A 20,586-nucleotide genomic window follows, 5' to 3' on the forward strand; every position below is an offset into this window, starting at 1 on the left:
AAAGTTGCTAATGCCTTCACATATTTGGCCAGTATTTGTGAGCAAAAACTATGCGCCAAACACTGCGTTTGAGTGCACTTGCTAGGCTTCTAAATTTCAAACTTTTCCCTAATCTCCAATACTTAATGAACCAGTTTGATACAGGGAGATTTATACTGAAATGGAAGTTCAGGAGTCCATGGTCCTAAAATTGACTGTAATAGTTATAGTAGCCTCTCTGGGTATGCTTCACAAGATAGTCTCTGAAGGTCTCTTTCAACCTAAGTAATTCTACAATTATCTTGAAACCGTTTAATGCATTAATTACTCTCTCACCAACTATTGGGACATGTGACACAAAGTTGACTGTCTTGTGTTTCGCTTTCACTAAGATTCTGACACATACCTTACTACATTTGGAAGATTAGCATTTTCTTATTGCCAAACATAAGATTGGTCGTGGTGGGAAAAAAATAAATCTGGTTGACAATAAGGTAGTATTAATACCAGGTAAGGTACCATGCAGTTATGAAGCTGATTTTTAAAATTTATTATAGTTGAATAGATTTCCTGTAATTTCCTTCTTTAATTCTAACTTCAGAAAGTTATGCCATAGACTCAGTTCTGAAGTAGCTTTATTTTTCTTATCTAATCATAGATCCAATAATTCAATTTCCTACACCAGCATCCAAACACTGGTCTGTGATGATTTGCAATAAAAAATTAAAAAAAAAAGGCTCAAATAGCAATTTTTTCCATTAAGCTAAATCTGATGTCTTAATTTTAAATTTTCTAAATTTTGTCCTAAAATTTTTAGTGTGAAAATATTCTTCAAGTATTTATACATAATTTTACCAATTATTTTCTGTTTACTAAGCAAAACAAGTTGGTAACTATGATGATCCCAACACTTGGGGGGAAAAAAAAAAACTCTGAAATAGGGAAGTTTGGTCAATATTGCCTTAGCCACAATGATTGTCAGATAACCTTCACTTTATGTAGAATATCTCCAGTGGTAGGAGATTCAGATTTTTTTCTGAAGCAACTCCATTTCATCTTTGGATAATTTGAAACTGCTTTTTAATCTTGAGCCAAGTGGTCCCCCAATCATTGCCTCTTAGAACTGCACAGAATGTCTTAATTCTTCTGCCACATGACAGTTCTTTACATATTTAGAGATAATGCTATGTGGGTACCCCCTTTACTTTGCCTCTCTCCAAAAACTAAAAACTCCCATTTCTTTAATAAAATCTCAGTATATGGCCATTTTATGGTTTCCTTTGTTCTAAATTTTAAAAAACCTAAAAAACTAGGTAACTATATTCTCTATATTAATATAAAGGTTCAAAGAATATATTACATATTTACTTGTGATCAATAAACCCACAAATATACAGTAAATATGGGATGAAGCGGTTTACCTTTACTTTTCAACCCATTTATTTTCCCAAGATTATGTACAAGGGTAAATTATATGGAAATTCAGAGGAATTGTTTTTTATAAAGTTTCCTAAAACCTGTAGAGAATCATAAAAGTAAATAAAGATGGAAGATACACTGATTACAAATCTTTTTTTTTTTTTTTTGTAAAGAGATACAGTCTCACTCTGTCACCCAGGCTGGAGTGCAGTGGTGCAATCATAGCTCACTGCAGCTTTGAACTCCTGGGCTCAAGCGATCCTCCTGCTTCAGTCTCACAAGTGACTGAGATTTCAGGCTGGAGTCACCGCGCCTGGCAACTGCTATTAATTAATCAAAGTAGGGTTACTAGGAGGTAGTTTGTCATTTATGTACTTTCAAATAAAAACATACAAAACCAAAATAAAAACCCTCATAATATTCTATAATTCAAACTTGTAAACCTTAAGTACAAAGGTATCTGGATTTTACATAAGTTAAAGTTTACAAAGGTGTTCCCCTTACCCCAATTAGTCTAAATTAGTACAGTTGGCAAAGAAATCTGAATTGAATGTCAGAGTCAATAAAATTCACAAAGCCAGAAGCAGTTTAGTGCTCACAAGTTTATATTTTTAGGTCTGATATTCTTGTGTATTTTCTAAATACACAGACAAAACAGTTTCGGAAGTTTACATACATGTCTTAGGACATTTATATTAGATAGGTAATTTACATTAAAAAAAATTGGTCTTCGTAAAAGATCTTCCCAAAGAGCTTTTACAAACAGCAGGCAGAAGTGTTCTTTTATGTTTACAGTGTTTAAAACGCTGATTCTCCCATTTCATAATGGCCTCAACCATCCCTCTCTACAACCCAAAATTTTGTTCTCACTAGCTAGTGTACTCCAAATTTAAGTACCCACTGTCATAAAATTCAGGGCTAGAAAACATCTTTTAAAGTGTGCTTATCCCTAACACATTTTAAACTACCTAGAATTAATTTCACTTGAAAGCAGGGATACAGCAGGAAAAAAACTTTCCATTTTAAATCCTAATGTGACTAAGAAAACACCTGTTTGTTAGTTCTAACGAGTATATTATGTACCATAGTTAAGTTTAAGGATCTGGGTGACTGAACGGCACAAAAACTGGGGTTTGTATCTAGTTTTTCAGATAAAAACCATCCTTTTAAAAATCAAAATGCCACAGCTGATTAATAGCATGTGCTACACTGAGGTTGTGTCTTCTTAAAGTGACAAAACAATTGCTTTATCAGGAGGAAAAGGTAGTAAGGATATTTGTTGGGGGAGGAAGGACACAAAATTCCTAACATAGCTGCTTTATAGGAAAAATATAAATCTCCATAGACAGACTCCTTTAAAGAGCTGAAATTCTACAAAAGAGTTGTTTAATGAGGCAGCAACAGAGCCTCCAAGAAAGAGCATGGGTTTCAGAATCAGACCTGGTCAAATCCCAGTTCTACCATGGCTGCATTAAATAAGCCAAGTTTCTGAATTTCACAGTCTTTCTTCATCTATAAAATGGAGACTATTAGCACCTACCTTATAGAGGATTAGAGAAAATAATGCATATAGCACAGCGGCAAGTGTGGGCACACAAATAAAATTGGTAGCTTTTGGAATCATTCTTCAGAAAAATGGATCTAAACCTGTCATGCTATGTTCAGAAAATCCTAAAAATATAAAACTTAATGAAGTTTTCTATTTTCCTTCACACCTTTCCTCACATTATACTACTCCAGTAATCTCCAGGTCATTTATACTATATTGTGATAACATAAATTTCCAAGTCCTAATCCTTTTATTTCCCATTTTTCCCTCCTTTCCCCCTTTTCTCATTTCTTCTTTTCCTCTTGGTTCTTATCTATTATTAAACAACTAAGATGTATTATGCACCTATTATGTACCAGTGTTCTAAGCACTTTACATGAATTAACTCATTTAGCTCACTCTTCACCAGGATGGCTCCACCTAAACTAGCTAGTGTTTTTCCCCGGAATTTCAAAGCTACTCATTACTGTTCAGTTTCCCCTTCCTGAAATGTTTCTTTTTTTAAGCTCTCAATTGCTACGGTGCTAAAATTTAGCAAAACATCTAGTAAATAAGAAAAATGAGAGCCAAGAACTATGATAAAGAGGGGACCATATGGAAGTAGCTGTCTGAGAATTCTAAGAAATAATACATGATCTTGATTTGAGAGGGTCTGTTACTACAGAGTGAATATGAAAGAAACAGTTTATACTCTTCCTTTTCATTAAAATTAGAAGCTCTAAAATATTTTTTCATTTAAAAATATAAATTACAAGAGAAAACTTCACCAAATGTGTAACATAATTCTGCCAGAGTTCTACAGATAAAATTATGAGTATTCCATTTTTACCTCTGAGACCAATCATTAAGTTCTTAGTATCTATCAACTTCCTGAAATTGTAAGTCAGAAAAAGAATATACTTAAAAAAATAGAAATGTCCAGTAGTATACCTTAGTACTAAAACTATTTTTTAAAAAGATCTACACGGGAAAAGGAAGTCCCTCGAGATCATGAAACAAAATAAGTTAGGCAGTCAGCAAGTAGAAAAATCTGTCAATTCTGTTTCTGGTAAAATGTTTACTTCAAAGAAATTTTTATATAGGCTGAGGCTAACATATTCTAGAGTATAAACATTTTTCCTTTGGATTACCTAAAAACAAACTTTTAAAGTATTATATTTCAATTGACTAAAAATATAGCCAAATCTGTCACAACACAACATAAAAGGTAATGGACAATTATAGAATATTTTAAATTAACAGTAACAAGCCATCTACGTCAAACCTTGTTTCCAACTAAAACCAAAACAAAAGCACAACAAAATCCCGTAGTGTACCAAGTGTGTATTTCAATTTACTGTATGCAATCTAACAAAAATTTGGTCATAATTTACCAGATATACATAAATGATTTAAGTAGTAAAAGAAAATTCAGTTTCAAGAGAATAATAATTCATATCTTGAGGAAAAGTAAAAGTACATTAAGAATGTAAAGCCAAGTCCAGTTTCTATGCAATAAGTGAACTGTAGTCTAATAAAGCAGATTTAGGTGATTTTTTAGATATATATCTTTGCTCTTTAATATATATTTATATATAGACAGATCTACCAATTGTAAACTAGTTTATTTTAAAGGAAGGGAATAAATGGGATGAAAGAAATCTTTATACTATACTTACATATTCACAAGGAACATTTTACGTTTAAAATACTTTTTCATTCATAGTATTTTTGCCCAACTAATTTCTACTTTGGACCTCACCAGAAATACATTTTACTCATTTGTCTAGAACATTAAGATATATTCTTCGGTTTTAAACAAAAATCAAACCAAAACTATTCATCTTTCAGGTTTACAGTTATGTAGAAACTACAATAAAGTATAGGTGACAAGATGTATCTAACCATGTAACTGTAATTTATCTTTGATTTATCCAAGCAGAAACATCATTGTCTAACATTAAACCATCATTCTACTGAAATCAGAGACAATGATAAAGCTTGCTCTGAAAAAACATATCAACTTTTCAACTTTGATCAGATAGAGCACCAAAAGGATTGTATCTGTCAAAGCACCTTTGCAATTTTTTCTCACACAACTAGCATTAATTTAGTTACCTGATATAAAATAGGAAAATATATTCAATTTTTATTTAAAAGAAAGCTGAAAATATGTTCCTCAACCTTATAGAATATACAATATGCTGATAAAATGCGACACATGTTTATAATATGTGAAATGTTGCTGAGTTCCACAATCAGCTAATTCATTTGTCACCAGGCTAAATAAATCTGACATTTCAACTTAAGGATCACCCTTTGTACCCTGAAGAATTTAGTTAATGGAATAACGCCTCTCTATTCTATTTGTAAGATTTTTGGAGATTGTTTCATCATGGTGACTACTAGAAAGACTGTATGTAGGTGCAGTGACTTTAAACAATGGAAAAATAATTATCAATCATAATTTTTAAGCACTCAATCTCCCAGTAAGTATGAAACAAAAGAGAATGCATATTTTGTGTTAATTTTAATGATAAAAAGGGCACAGGGATAAAAACCTGATATTTCACTTCTATTGCATAACACAAACTAACCAAACTGGACATGGGGGATAAATTATAAAACAAATCATTTTACTTATTATTTCTATGACTTTTCTTTCGATTAGGTCTTTCAAATAGGACTGAGGTATAGTACACTGGCAAAAATAAAAAGAGGCAAACAAGAATAATGCCAAAGTAACAGATACCCAAAACCAAATACCATGTCAGAAAACATTATATATAACCATTTATCAGATTAGAGCAGCAAGAAAAAGTTACTTCTAAATCATAATCATTTTAGTGGTATTTGTCAACTTCACCACGGTAACTCTGCAACATCATTCTTCATTTGTGTAGTAAAATTCATGTCAAAAAGGAAAGGGGAGATGGGGGAAGTCAGTTAGTTCATTCCAATAAATTATCTCTCCAGTTTCTTATAAACATGCCCATCAGCACAAAATTGAGAAATAATACCTAAGACTAGAGGAGACTTGGTTTAAGTTATGAAGCAAATTAAAATGGAAAAATACAAGAAAATAGAACCAATGGGGTTGAAAAAGCCCCTCACTGAAAATCTGTATTAAAAAAAATAAAATTAATAAAAATAAAAATAGAAACAAAACTCTACTAGTACAAACTAGCCTGAGTGGTTTGATGGACAGAGTGATTGGGTCAACTGTCACTGTACTTCCATAAATGGATTTTCTTCATTCACGTTAAAGTAGCACATGAATGTAAGCTCTATAAGGACAGGTAATATATTTTCATAGGACCCAAATAGTTACTGTATATCCTATAAATAAAAAATATTTTACTTTGATAACTGACTGAATGTGGAGACTCCATATAATCCAACCACATGGTTGTTTGCTGTACAGTCCTGTGCAAATATAAAAAAAAATTTTTTTTTGCTATAAGGCTTTGACCCTACAGTTTTCACAGCAACATAACTACCATCCAGCATGTACCATATTTTGCAAGCCTTCAAGTTCAACAATCCAAATTGTCGATTCATATTATGTCCAAAATGCAGCATTCTTGAGGAGTATAGTAGGTCAGTTAATCATCTAGAGACATACAAACATCTCCTGATTCATCCCATCGAGATGGATCATTCTGATCTTCTCCATCATCAACCAGCTCTTCATCAGCTTCTCCTACTTCATTCTCCTCATATTCTTCATCCCGAGGGAATTCTGTATCCTGTCCCTGATCTACACCTTCTTGCCCTCCTGGCTGTGATTTATCTGCACAGTCTACACAAACACCATAGCGTCGAGATCCATGTCTTATTCCAACACTGGCTGCTAACATGAAGATCTTCTTACACACCATACATTTGTATTTTTTATCCTTTTTATGCACCTGATTGAAAGGGGGAAAAATTCAATAAGGATGGTATAGAAAATAGAATGCATTTGAACCACTCAAATTGAACCATATATTTAACAATAATGAGTGGATACACCATTGCTTTTCTGTATGAAATTCAGTTTCATTCACATTCTTTGCCTAAAGCAATTTATTTAATAATCAACCTTCCTTAAATTTGTAATTAACTGTTAAAATCCCTTTAATCTTCACTGGCATACATATAGTTTATCTCAAAGACCAAGTGTATTTAAAGTTACTTACCAGGGAATGTCTTTTTACATGTTCTCTTCGAGTAAACAGCTTTCCACAAATATCACAGCTAAATGATCTCACTCCCGTATGAATGAGCAAGTGCCTTTTTAGTGTTCGTCTGTATTTGGCTACATAGCTACAATGAGGGCATTTTAACTTGTTCATGATTAGAGATGATTCACCTGTGAAAATTAAAAAAGAAAACAAAAGCAGAAAGTACTTACTATACATTAAACAGAAAACCTGCTATCAAAACAACTTCCATCTCTATCCCTGGAAACAGTAATTGACATAGGGCTGCTACTACTTGATTTTTTTAAACTCAGAATATGGAAGATTTTAATTGTTAAAAAGTATTTGATAATTCTGTATTTGTTTAGTTGACTAATACTTGCCATTTTCCCAAGTTTCTTGTTTTGGCCAAGATTCCGGCAATAATCCATACTTGAAATCGTTTGAAGCACCTGGGATCAATCCATACTTGAAGTCATTTGAAGTACCTGGTATCAACCCATACTTGAAATCACTTGAAGGGCCAGGCATCAAACCATACTTGAAATCATGTGAAGTACCTAACAAAAAGTGATTTGAAGTAATGGTAATAAAGATCTCTCTCTTATTAGTGTCAGAAAATAGAAAATATATTTGTATCTTATGAGCATAACAGAACATCTTAAAAGCTAGTTAACTCCACATTTCAGTCTAAGTTGTCTCCATACTTATTATCACAACTTTAAAAACTTAAATTTAAAATACATTCAATATAGGAAAAAATCCAATTTTAAAAACCCCATGAATATTATTTAATTGTGGGAAGGCCATGAGAAATTACCCTTTTAAATGTTGGGTTTCAAACATATTCAAAACAGAACTCTTCATGGTTGCTATTCCTAACTATTTTATCGCTTGAGATTCTATCACTTTGAAGCCCAACTGTCAAATGGGATATTCTCCTTTATTGTATCCAAAACAATCTTATAAAGTACAGAAAAATTGACTAAATCAGGTAGTTAAGATAGGAAGATTGCTTGAGCCCAAGAGTTTGAGGTTACATCGAGCTATGATCATGCCAGTGCACTCTAATCTGGGCAGGGTGAGACCCTGTGTCTCTAAGAAAAAAATGGACTAAAGTTCTTCTATTACTGGACTTGTTTTAGACATATTAGGGCAAGAGTAAATGAATACTCTTGAGGTTCATTGAAACTTCTCTTTCTACTAACTCCATTCTTACACAAAACAAAGTCCAGAAGGTAGAATTCAAAATAGAGTAACATGTGCTTAAGGATCTTCAGATTAGCAAGGGCAGGAATTATCTCCTCTATATTTAATTTCATTCTGACTTTGTAAGTAATTCCCCAGACCAGGAATCTTCTGGCAATAGGAATATATCCAGAATCCTCCACAGCCATTGCCACCCTGATCCAATCAACTATCAACTCTGGTCCTTGGATTGTTTTCGGTGGCTACCAACTTGTCTCCTGGTTCCTGCTGCTGCCTTCCTAGAGTCTGTTCTTAGTACAGCAAAAGACTGTCAGAGGAAGGCAGGTCATCACTCTGCTCTATAAGGCTGCAAGGGCCACCCATCTCACTCACAGTAAAGGACAAAGACTTCAAATATCCTACAAAGCCTTACCTGGTGGAGCCCTTGCTTCTAGTCCATACTGACCTCTGTGATAAGCAGGCTCCCAATTCAAGGCATCTATGCTTTCCTCTGTCTGAATCATTTCTTTCAAGATGTATGTATGGTTTACTAGTGCAGCAAATAATTTATTTTACTCTCATGGACACCATGGTTTTAATAAAAGAATGCTTATCAGAATGGATTTCCTAAGAATTCAATTTTCCCAGATTTACCAGACATGTCCCTCTTAAAAATTAAGAGAACTTAAGATTTCCTCTTTGGTGAAAGTATTAATACCCAATGAAGTTAAAAGGTCTCTAAAGTGTTTTAAAACCGAACATCATTACTCTTAATGTAAGCTGTTTTATACTTTAAAATATATCCATTTTTTGGTGTCAAGAAAGCCCTCTGAACCCATAACTATATATAATCTAACTATAATGTATCACTGTTTGGGGCAAAGTTTTCAGAATCCTAAGCGAGACAAAATTTCTACGTGTGTGGGATGGTGACTAGGATGGGGGTGGTAGCCTGTGGAGGTGAATCTACTTTTAGTTTCACTTTAAAAGACAAGGTCTTGCTCTGTTGCCTGGGCTAGAGTAGCACTGTCATCACAGCTCACTGCAACCTCAAACTCCTGGGCTCCAGCGATCCTCCTGCCTCAGCCTTCTGAATAGCTGGGACTACAGGTGCATGCCACCATGTGCGGCTAATTTCATTTTTATTTTTTGTAGAGAAATCTTGCTCTTGGCTCAGGCTGGTCTAGAACTCCTGACCTCAATCCTTCCAACTCGGCCTCTCGGAGTGCTAGGATTACAGGTGTGAGCCACCGCACGGGGCCCTTTGTATTTCTAATGTCTAAAATATATGTTCTCCAATTATTTGCTGAATAAATATATCTAGCAAATGCTAAGGTATAGCTGATACTTTTGACTTGCTCAGAATACTTGAAAAACTAATGTCATAAAACGTTAGATGTGCTAATATATTCAGTTAAATATTATTCATTATATATGAAAATAAGGAGATAGAAAAATATCCCTAAAACATTTTATGAACTGATGATCCAAGATTCATAATTAGAGATTTTCTTTGTATTTGATATCCTATGTTTCTCTAGATAGCTTGCAGTAAAGATATAATAAAATGCATCCACAGTGACAGGCAAGAAACACTATCTGGAATACAAAATGATAATTCAAATTAAGAAAGCCTTCTGTGGGTTACCACAACTTATTAATAGTGTCACTGAAGTTGGTATACAACTCCCCCACTGCTAAATTTGACTGGCAAATAAATAAATAAATAAAGCCAGCCAGCAAGCAAGCTTCCCCCTGAAGTTCTTGCATCTCTCCTAATTCTTAAAATTAGCAGAGATTACTTATACGAATTACAAGAGTGGTCTGAATAAAGTTATTGCCATTGTAATTCAATACACTTAAGTATCATTAAGGATCTACTTCAAAATTGTGCTTACTGTTCAATAATATCCTTCTGGGCACACTGTTCCGTAACAGCAAACTAAGGAAAAAATGTAAGTTTTTGACAAGTCATACGACAAAGGCTGATCTCAGCTGCAAAAATACTAATGGATCAAAATGTACCCTTTGAGGGAAATGACTCTAAATCAAAGGCTTACTCTTCTGAGAATGAAATGAATGATATGGATCATTCTCCACTGAAAAGGTGTGTATGTGCCCAAATTTAACATTTTATATATAAATTCACACAGTCCTATGAAACACATTCTTGCATCAGATTTCTAAACAAAGGAAGTGCAATAAAATTCTCTTGCACTATTAGTGATTTTCTGAAAAGCAAAATATCTTCAAAATTCAACACATCTGACCCGCAAAACTGTCAATTTCAAATTTTTTTTAGTAAATTATTTTAGTCAGGGGAAACCACCTTAAGGCAGCTTCTTCAGAACTGTGGTTTAATTGTGGTCAGTGCACACTACATTCACAAGCCCTGGCTGCTTTGTGTAAGGAGTGCCCTTTGTGGTCCCCCCCCACACCACCAACTTTGAAAAGAATTCCAAAGCTACACTGAAAGAACCAATAAACATCCATATCCCTTTATCTATCTTCAACAAATGTTAGTTTTTCCCATTTTCTCGTTATGTATACACATCTTATGCACTACTTCAAAATCTGCACACTCATCACTTCAAGACTAAATATAGCCCATGTCTTCTAGAGCCTACATAACCACAGCACATCCAAGAAATTTAAAATTGGTTGAATACTACATACTACATATTCAAATTCCAGCCATTCCCAAAATGCCCCCCTTCAATCGTTTTTTGACCTAATAACATCCATGCTGTATTTCAGTTTATCTCCTTGGTCCTTTTAATCTAATGGTTCCCCCGCTTGTCTTCAATGACATGAACATTTTAGGGTTTGGAGCACCTGTCACGTAACTGGATTTATGTAGATCTGATTTTTCCTTCATGATTAGAATCAGGCTAAATATTTTCAAGAATACTACATAGTTAATGTGTACTGGCTAGTGTATCACATCAGCTGGCACTTAATTTCAGTTTGTTCTACTATCGATGATACTAAGTTTAATCACTTGGTTATGATAATGTTCCTCAGATCTCTTTAATTATAAAGATACCATTTCCCCCTTGTAACTGGAAATAATCTGTGGGATGTTACTGAGTCCACGTGGATATGCTATTACTTCTACCCAATCATAGTGGGACAAGCCCATTGACACTGGCTTAATATCCACTGATGATCTATTTCCTATGGGGGATTAAAAATAGGTATTTTTCCAATTCTTTGGTTCTACTACTTTGGCATACTTCTGTAAAGAAACCTTTCTCCCTTTTTACTCATAACATATTCATGGATTCTTTATATGTATCAAGCTTCCCCCAATATACAGCTAATATTATATAGAACTGATCAACATTTTCTATAGCCATCAACAATCACACCATTATTTTGCAAAGCTAATTAAAATACATTTGTCAATCATTCTGATAATTAAATCATTCCCCACTTCATATCTATTTACCAGCAGGAAGCCATAAGCTCTATTAACTTAATTACCTTTGATATTTAAGAGTTTTAAAACTCTAAATAAATGATTCCTTCAAACATACAAAGGCAAAAACATCTATCAATTCGCATTTACCAAGTTTCCAAAGTCATCATAAACACCGATTCAATCTACCACAGATTCAAAGTATTTACAGACAATACTCTCCCCTAAGGGAGAGAAATTACACTAGGCTGCAGTAAACATGTAACACATCTCAACAGTCAAATCCTCTTAGATGTAACTCTTGCTAAAATCATCCTGTACCTACCAGCATCACCTCCGTCTTGATTAGAGCCAGCTTCAGCCAATAAATTTGCATTCACATTCCTATCACCATCAGGCCCTGAGAGTAGAGCACCATCCAAATCTGAAAAGGAGACAGAATGATTTATTTACAAACCATACCATAGCTACCACCTAAAACATTAATCTTCCTGGAATTGCTTCTTATACAGATGAAATAAAGGATTGTCTGTAAATACTGAATTATCTACGTGCTCAACACCGCAAGGCACAAGACATGGTTTTCAACTACAAGAACAAATACGCACGGAAAACACTAAGTACAATGTACTGGTCAGGAATGGGTTGTAGAGCAAGGGTGACTTAAGTGCTAATCCTAGTGATGCTACTGGCTGTGTGCCCACGTGCCTTGGTTTCCTCATTTACATCCATCTACATCATAGATTTGATGTAGAAATCTAATTAGATAATGCAAGCCAAGTGTTACAATTATGGTGCCTGACACCCAAACAATACCTGCTACTACCAACTCATAAGTACAAGATGTATAAAACAGATTGATGCTTTTGTATTGGTTGAGAAGTGGAGAAGACCAACTAAAGCTAGAACAGTAAGGGAAGACCTCAGAAAAGAGGCAATTCTTAAGAGCTAATCTTGAAATATGGAACAGATGTGGAGAGGGTAATCAGATGAGTGCTTTGGGGTTTCAACCTGTAAGTTTCCTATAAATCTGTTCCATCCGACTGTCTTAATTCAGATACTCGTTACTATTCTTTTGGATTAGTGAACTAGTGAAATGGCTTCCTAGTCTCCTGGTTTCTAAAATAATGTTCACACCTCTATTCATTTCCCACAGTGTTGCCAGAGAGATCTTCCTAAAACAAAAATCTTTGTTTAAAATGTTCAAATAGTTCACCATAGCTTTTAGGATAAACTTTGAAATCTAGTTTAGAAGGTCCTAATATTTAGGACTCATTCTGCTTATTATCATCTCACTGGTAATGTCGCAAACCCTCCTGTACTCTCTCAAACGGCCTAGGTCTTGGAAAACTACCTACCTATTTATTTATTTGAGATAGAGTCTCACTCTGTTGCCCTGACTAGAGTGCCATGGTGTAAGCCTAGTTCGCAGCAACCTCAAACTTCTGGGCTCTAACAATCCTCCTGCCTCAGACTCCCAAGGAGCTGGGACTACTGGTCCACACCACCATACCTGGCTAATTTTTTCTATTTTTAGTAGTGATGGAGTCTCACTCTCACTCAGGCTGGTCTCCAATTCCTGACCTCAAGTGATCCTCCCACCTTGGCTTCCCAGGGTACTTCGGAAGACATTTTTAAAATGCCATTGATGAACTAACTATCTTTCCTCTATCTCCCATTCAAGACTTATCATTGGTATTACCATCCTTCACTGCTCTGGCACCCCCAAACCCAAGATTAAAAATAAAAACCTCTTTGTACATAAGTACTTATTCAAAAATATGTAAAATGGGCAAATAAATTGTGGTATATTCATACAATGGACTGCTAAACACCAATGCTTCCAGTGTGTAGTTATAAAGTCCAAAATCAACAAACAAAGCTGGTACTGAAATACTGACAGGCCAGTAGGACTGCACAATCGTATAATGATTGAAAGAATAGTATAAAATGATAGTCAATAAGCATATAAGCCATACAGACCCCAAAGCCCGTGGTAAGAATTTTGGCCTTCATTTTAAAGGGGATAGAAGCATTTTAAATAGAGATTTCATTTGACTTATAAAAAGTATCCTTGCTATTGTATGAATGAATTAAAGAACAGCAAGAAGGGATGTAGGCAATGGTCCCCAACCTTTTTGGCATGAGGGACTGGTTTCACAGAAGACAATTTTTCCACGGACTGAAGGTGGGGAGCTGGAGTGTTTTGGGTTGTGGGGAGGTGGTGTGGTGATACTCGGCCCATTTCTTAATAGGTTACAGACCAGTATTGGGCCTTGGCCCAGGGGTTGGGGACTGCAGATATATAAAGACCAGTTAGGAAACTATTTTAGCAATCCAGGTGAGGGCTGAGGCAACCTTGATGCACTTGATGGCAGTGGCAAAGGGAGAAAAGTGGATAAATTTGAGAAAGTTTGTGGGGATAGAAAGTGATAGGACTTGGTAGCACACTGAATATTGGCGGGGAGGGACTCTTAGTATAGGGTAGGAACAAGGGAGGTTTCTACCCTATACTAACGGCAGCTAGGGAACCCTAGAGGAGGACCAGATATGGGGAGAATAGGAAGTTTAGTTACAAACAATGACATACCTAGGAGAGAAGTATGGTATGTTTGGGGTGGGGGTGCTGGGTTAAAAGGGTAAGTTCAGGTCTGCCTGGGATTAAATCCCAGCTCTTCCACTTTCCAGCTGTGAAGCAGGTTATTTTGCTTTTCTAAGTGTAGTCCCTATGTACCAGTATCATCAGGGAACTTTCTAGAAATGAGAATTCTCAGGCCCTAACCCAGACCTCCTACTGAGTCAGATATTTTGGAGGTAGGCCCAGCAATCTGCACTTTCAACAAGCTCTCTAGGTAATTCTAATACTTACTCAATGTTGAGGACTGTTTTACTGTAAAAAAACGGGGATAAAGTTTAAAAGTCAAATGAGAAATGTGAAATCCTTAGCTCTTTGCCTGGTATATAGAAAGTACTCAAAAAATTTACCTACATATGATTTTTTAATTTAAGCTTCCAAGAGGAGAAATTTAGTATCAAGGTGCTTGAACTGGAAATAAAAATGTTGAATTGTCAGAATATAGATGGTAAATAAAACCACTGGAGTAAAAGAACCACAAGGAAAGACTCTGACCAAGTATATTGAAGAATCCCAGCATTTAATGAGTTAGAAAATGATATAAAAGATTTTTAAGGAAAAGGTAGTATGCTTTATCAACTCTGCCTAGGATTCAAGATAAAGACCGAAAATGTACATCGCTTTCATTTTATTCCCTAGGCACCTACGAAGTCACTGGTAGCCTTATTGAGAGTGATACTGGTGAGCTGTGGTTGGGCAAGCAGAAAAGAGTCAAAGTGGCCTGTGTTGTGAATAGAGGATGACCAATTAAGAAAAAATATAGACAACATTTTGGGAAATGTGGCCCTACAATTGCTTCTTTTTAGAAGCTGAAAGTAACAAACATTTAAATGCTGACAGGAAGGAGTCACTAAGAATGGAAGAAGTTAAAGATATTGAAGATAAGCCAGCAAAGAGAAGGAATTATCAATTGTGTAGGATTCCTAGGGAGTCTGGAATCCAGGAGCACAGGTTGGGTACTTAAGAGGCAGCAGAGACAATCTGTGTATATAAGGAGAAGATTAAAGCCAGAAACTTAAGGACATTCTGTTAGCTTTTACTTTCTCTGTAAAGTAGCATTAGAAGAATGTCAGATTATTACCCAGAACAAACCTGTTCTAAAGTCAGGAGAATAACCAAGTAGTTTATGTAGAAGGAACAGTATATAGACTCCTTTGCCCATTCTCCGAGAGTAGGGATATTGTTTATTTTCCCAATATTTATCACAATGCCTAGTAAATAAAAGGCTTTAAAAATATTAAATGTCGATAGATATACTGTGCCCTTTGCAACCTGTATTACCAAACAAGGTTTAGTTTTAATTAACTGTTATGTGCAGAATAATTTCTCTGTGTTTTAGTCTACAATTAAAGTAAAACATATAAACTAAAAATATTTAACTGAAATTTAGTGGCTTTGTTTTCCTTAGAAAGTTAAATGTATTTCAGTAATCAAAAAATGACACTTAAATCATTATTCAATTTTACCAGTTTTCTTTAAAAAATTCATTACTCTGAAATGTAGTCTGTTCAAAAGATATTTCTTACTACAATTCTGCCAAATGAATTTGTAAAATACAGGTTTCCATTTATGTACACATCTATAGTGATTTGTTGAAGCAAGCACTTTCCTTAGCTAATTCTTAATAGAGGTGTTTCCTACCTCTTACCCCTTTTCTTTTGCAAAGCACCAACTACTTGGTTCTTGATATCAAAAATCTCAGCATAGGTGTGTTCTCCCAGGTTGACAATAAGCTATCATCAATAGTGTCCTTAATTTAGGAAGTGACAGATCATATACAACTGCTGTACATTATCCAAAATCAGCCAAACCATCTAGCAATTCATTATTAGTTATGTAGATGTGAGTGAGACAGAAGCCAGGCAATCAACCAGGCATTCATTTCAGGAATGAATTTTGCTTCGTTAGGAAACATTATAACAACTCTTGGTAATCTTTTTCTCTAAATAGGATTACAAAATAAACTTTAATATACTTTTGTAATATTCAAAACCTTCCTATGGAAATCTTTTATTTCATTTAAACATAGCAAAAAGGGGGTAAGATTTCTTTGTAAACAGCAAGAGATCTTTTTGAAGACCTATTAAAACATTAGTTTCACAAGATGACAGCTATTTTTCTGATTGGTAAGCAGGTACTTATCTGGTATGGAATATTCAAATGACCAGAGCTAAAGAATAAGCCACATAACAATTTCTTCTGTTTTTACAAATGCCCTTCCCCAGTGAACAATAGCAGCCTCCCAAAACAAAAACAGATTTTATGCATCTAACAGTAAGTCCTATCATATGTTATCTAAGTTTCACTATATAGCTATGTAATAGTAAGAATATTCTTATCCTTAACTTTATCAATGAAGAAACTAAGGCTGGGCAAAGGTTAAATAAAACAAGCTAGTGGCAGAGGTCTGCACTGTTTATTAACTGTATCACACTGCCTCCTGATAATGTATTTAGAATACCAAGCCTCAGGGCCTAGCACATAGCAGGCAATCAAAAAATGGTACAATCTGCAATACTGGGAAAGTGAGTGCAGAGGCATACTCAAACTTATTTTCCAAGTGATACCTGATATGGTTCTTTTGAAAATGAACAAAAATGAAACTTAACTCCACTCTGTGCTAAACAAGCATTCATTTCATTATCTTCCCTTTATTTGATAAAACTACCTCCAAAATCTTAAAAGTACCAAGGTATTAGGTATCATTGTTCTTTACAGTAACACATTTTTGTCTATCTTCATGCAATTGCTCTTCAGAATTCACGTTTTATATTTCTCTGATTTACCATGTATTATAATTTAAAAAATATCTTATTCATGGATTAAGAAATCTGATTAACAAGAATGAAAAGAAAATGAGATTAAAAGACTGGTATAAATCTCAGTCTCTCCACCCCTCAAATTTTATATATCCTCTCTTTTCTTCACATGGAAAATAGGAGCAATACTTACCTACTTCAGAGGTGCAGTGACAAGTGATATTAGTAAATGAAAATACTGAATACATTATAAAGTACAATATAAAACAAGGTATCATTATTAAGTGAGGTTAATTTTGGTCGCTTGAACAACAGGAGTACAGCAACCCTTACAAATCATCTAGAGAGAAGTATAGCACCTGCCTGTCAATGCTAAATTAAACAAGACTGGGAGTGGATAAGGAAAATGTGGTACCATATACATCATGTACTATATTAAGCCATAAAAAAGGATGAAATAATGTCTTTTGCAGCAACTTGGATTGAACTGCACACTATTATCCTAAGTGAAGTCAGGTAGGAATGGAAAACAAGATACTGCATGTTCTCACTTAAAAGTGGCACTCAAGACTATGGGTACACAGGGCCATACCTCTGGACACTGGAAACTTAGAAGGGGAGAGTGAGAAGGGGGTGAGTGAAGAAAACTACCTATTGGGGTAATATACACTATTTGGGTGACAAGTACACTAAAACCCCAGACATCACCATATATAATTCATCCATGTAACCAAAAACAACAAAATATAAATTAAAAAAATTAAAAAAAGAACATGGCGTTGGGATGTTCTGTGTGACCATTTGCTTCTGGTTCTCTATATTCCAAGCATGAGGTAGGTGCAGAATAATCTAGATATTCTTAGAACAAATACTCTTGAAAAGAATGAAATGAGAAAAGACATCAGAAATGGAAGTTTTAGAAATAGCTAAACTCGGCTATACAAAAACTCAGGGACTCAGTAAGATCTATTCAACTTTCATTTTCATAAATATATACCAGCATCAAGTTTCTCTTCTTGGAAGACAGTTTCAGGTATAAATTTTTCTCTTCATTCAGTTTTCCCCTTTCAGTGGGGAGTAAATTCAGTTGCAATGTATTATATAAAGAACCCCTGACAGTTCCTGTAGCAGCCTAGAAACTCAACAGTTTTCCCTTCACTTCCAAACTCTTGGACTCACGTGACCATGACTAGACTAGACTCCACTGTTCTTGGCACTATTCAAAAAGGCAGTTTCTGCTACATATAGTCCCTAACAGATCTCCCCAGCTCATTTCCCACTCCAACCCCATGAACAATGCTCTCCAAATTTTTTGGTCTTAAATGCAAATATAAACAGATGAAATTTCTAGTTAAAAACCTCACTGCCTCAGAGTCTGTAAAACAAAATTCCCAATTTATTACCATGGCATAGAGTTACAACATACCCCTAACCTATGGACAAGGTTGTAAGAAGTTGGAATAAGAAGGTAAAAGAACAGAAAGGTAAGTGTACATCTCTCTATTACACTCCCTTTCTGTTCTTTTACCCACTTATTTCAATTTCTTGCCACCTTGCAGTCAGTGAATGCCCTTCCTCTCCTGGAAAACTCCTACATAAGATCCAACTCTTAATGCCTTCTCTATAAAGCTTTCTCCAACTCTTCTGAGCAGTTAGGAGTCTCCCCCTTGCCGTGCTGCTTAAATAATCTTATTTTAATACTTATCACATTGCACTGGGTATGTTTTTACCCCACAGCCACTCTACTGTTTATAAGTTCTAGATAAGGGAACTCCTAAATCTTGACACTATTTGGCCTACATCTTAGTGTCTTGGGTTTTAAATAAAAATTTTGCTTCCAACATTTCCTCTTACAATGTAAAAAGCTATTTTGGAGTTCCAGGAAAGTAATAGTTGTTTATAACATAACTTTTCTGAAGAGTAAAGCTTTAAATGAAAATTCAAAGCTATCTAGTCACCCCACTATATTAAGGTATGTCAGAAACGAAAATTTCAGTTTTATAAAAACTCTCAGGGGTTGACATTTATAAGGTTTAGACAACTTAATACCCTCAGCAGGCAGAGGTCACAAAAATGCTTTTCTAACTGATCCACTTAAGGCTTCTTCAGCTCCTAGTTTCAGTCTGGCCACATAGCCTCTATTCCTTAGGGTTTCTAACTTATAGGTAATAATCACCAGTGTAGCCATCTTTGGGTCAAATACAGCAGATAGGTAAGAAAAGCAATAAACAGAGCAAAACTAAAGGAAAAGGGGGAAAAAAGATGACAAACTATTTCTCTTATAGCTCATCCTTCATATATATTCCACACCAAAAGGATGCCTGGAAGGTTTAGCAAAACCTCTGGAATCTCCTAAGAAAAAGAAAACTAATCTAGGTTTATAAATCTATTATATGAAACCTTTGAGATAAGATGTAGAATGCAGAAGTTCTCAGATTTTAGGAAATAACTACAACACCCCAGTGGGACCTGGGGTAGCACCCTATAATCAAAACATTAATATTTTCGAAAAAACATGAATATACACATTGAAGGAAGTAAAAAAATATAAATAGTTGGTTTTATTGAAAAAACAAGTAAGAAAAAATTGGGGGTTTTTAGAGCCTTTAAGATTTCAGAATTGAGGTAGAAGTTTTACTTCTTTCCCATTAGGGAGGTTACTGGGATACACTCAAGGCTAGTTAAGTGGCAGAACTGAGTCTACACCCCAAGTCCTGTTACCAAAGCCAAGTTCCACAGTTGTTTAAATATATGGCACAGTCAAACAATGGGAAGTCTCAAATCAGATGGCCTAATTTCAAACCACAAAAATGTTTAATTTCTAAAATTAAAAATCATTTAGAAAGCATTTCAAGATTCTGCAGTGCCCAAAAGTAATATTGAACACCAATTATCACCCAAAACATACAAGAGCAGAAATGCTGGTTAGTAGATAACTGTAATTATAGAGTTTACTGTAATTTAAAAAGTTCATTATTTCAAATATGCCTCATTAGGATTCCTTAAAGCTATTTAGTTTGAATATTCTTTTCTAAAAATTGTTTTCTAAATACCAACATATATGCTTTTAATCAAAAGGCAATTACACAAGTCAAAAATGTAAAGCTCAGGCCGGGCGCGGTGGCTCACGCCTGTAATCCTAGCATTCTGGGAGGCCGAGGTGGGCGGATCATTTGAGCTCAGGAGTTCGAGACCAGCCTGAGCAAGAGCGAGACCCTGTCTCTACTAAAAATAGAAAGAAATTATCTGGCCAACTAAAAATATATATAGAAAAAATTAGCCGGGCATGGTGGCGCATGTCTGTAGTCCCAGCTACTCGGGAGGCTGAGGCAGGAGGATTGCTTGAGTCCAGGAGTTTGAGGTTGCTGTGAGCTAGGATGATGCCATGGCACTCACTCTAGCCCGGGCAACAGAGCAAGACTCTGTCTCAAAAAAAAAAGAGAAAAAAAAAAAACGTAAAGCTCAAACCTGAG

General features: G+C 35.0%; 1 protein-coding gene across 3 annotated transcripts in view; it reads right to left on the reverse strand.

Moving 5' to 3' along the window:
- Positions 1–1,717: 1,717 nt before the first annotated feature.
- The window catches only part of ZBTB10 (zinc finger and BTB domain containing 10), a 37,026-nt gene continuing 18,157 nt past the window's right edge, over positions 1,718–20,586 (reverse strand). The window contains exons 3-6 of one of the 3 annotated variants that reach the window (XM_069465506.1): positions 12,045–12,143; positions 7,494–7,670; positions 7,108–7,280; positions 1,718–6,837 (exon numbers count right to left, since the gene is read on the reverse strand). In XM_069465506.1, coding sequence (XP_069321607.1) covers positions 6,532–6,837; positions 7,108–7,280; positions 7,494–7,670; positions 12,045–12,143 — 755 coding nt within the window. In that variant the 3' untranslated portion in view covers positions 1,718–6,531. The remainder of the gene's footprint in view (positions 6,838–7,107; positions 7,281–7,493; positions 7,671–12,044; positions 12,144–20,586) is intronic. The other 2 variants (XM_069465505.1, XM_069465504.1) reach the window with 2 other exon arrangements.

Source organism: Eulemur rufifrons, chromosome 3 (assembly GCF_041146395.1).
Source record: "Eulemur rufifrons isolate Redbay chromosome 3, OSU_ERuf_1, whole genome shotgun sequence".
Lineage (NCBI taxonomy): Eukaryota > Metazoa > Chordata > Mammalia > Primates > Lemuridae > Eulemur > Eulemur rufifrons.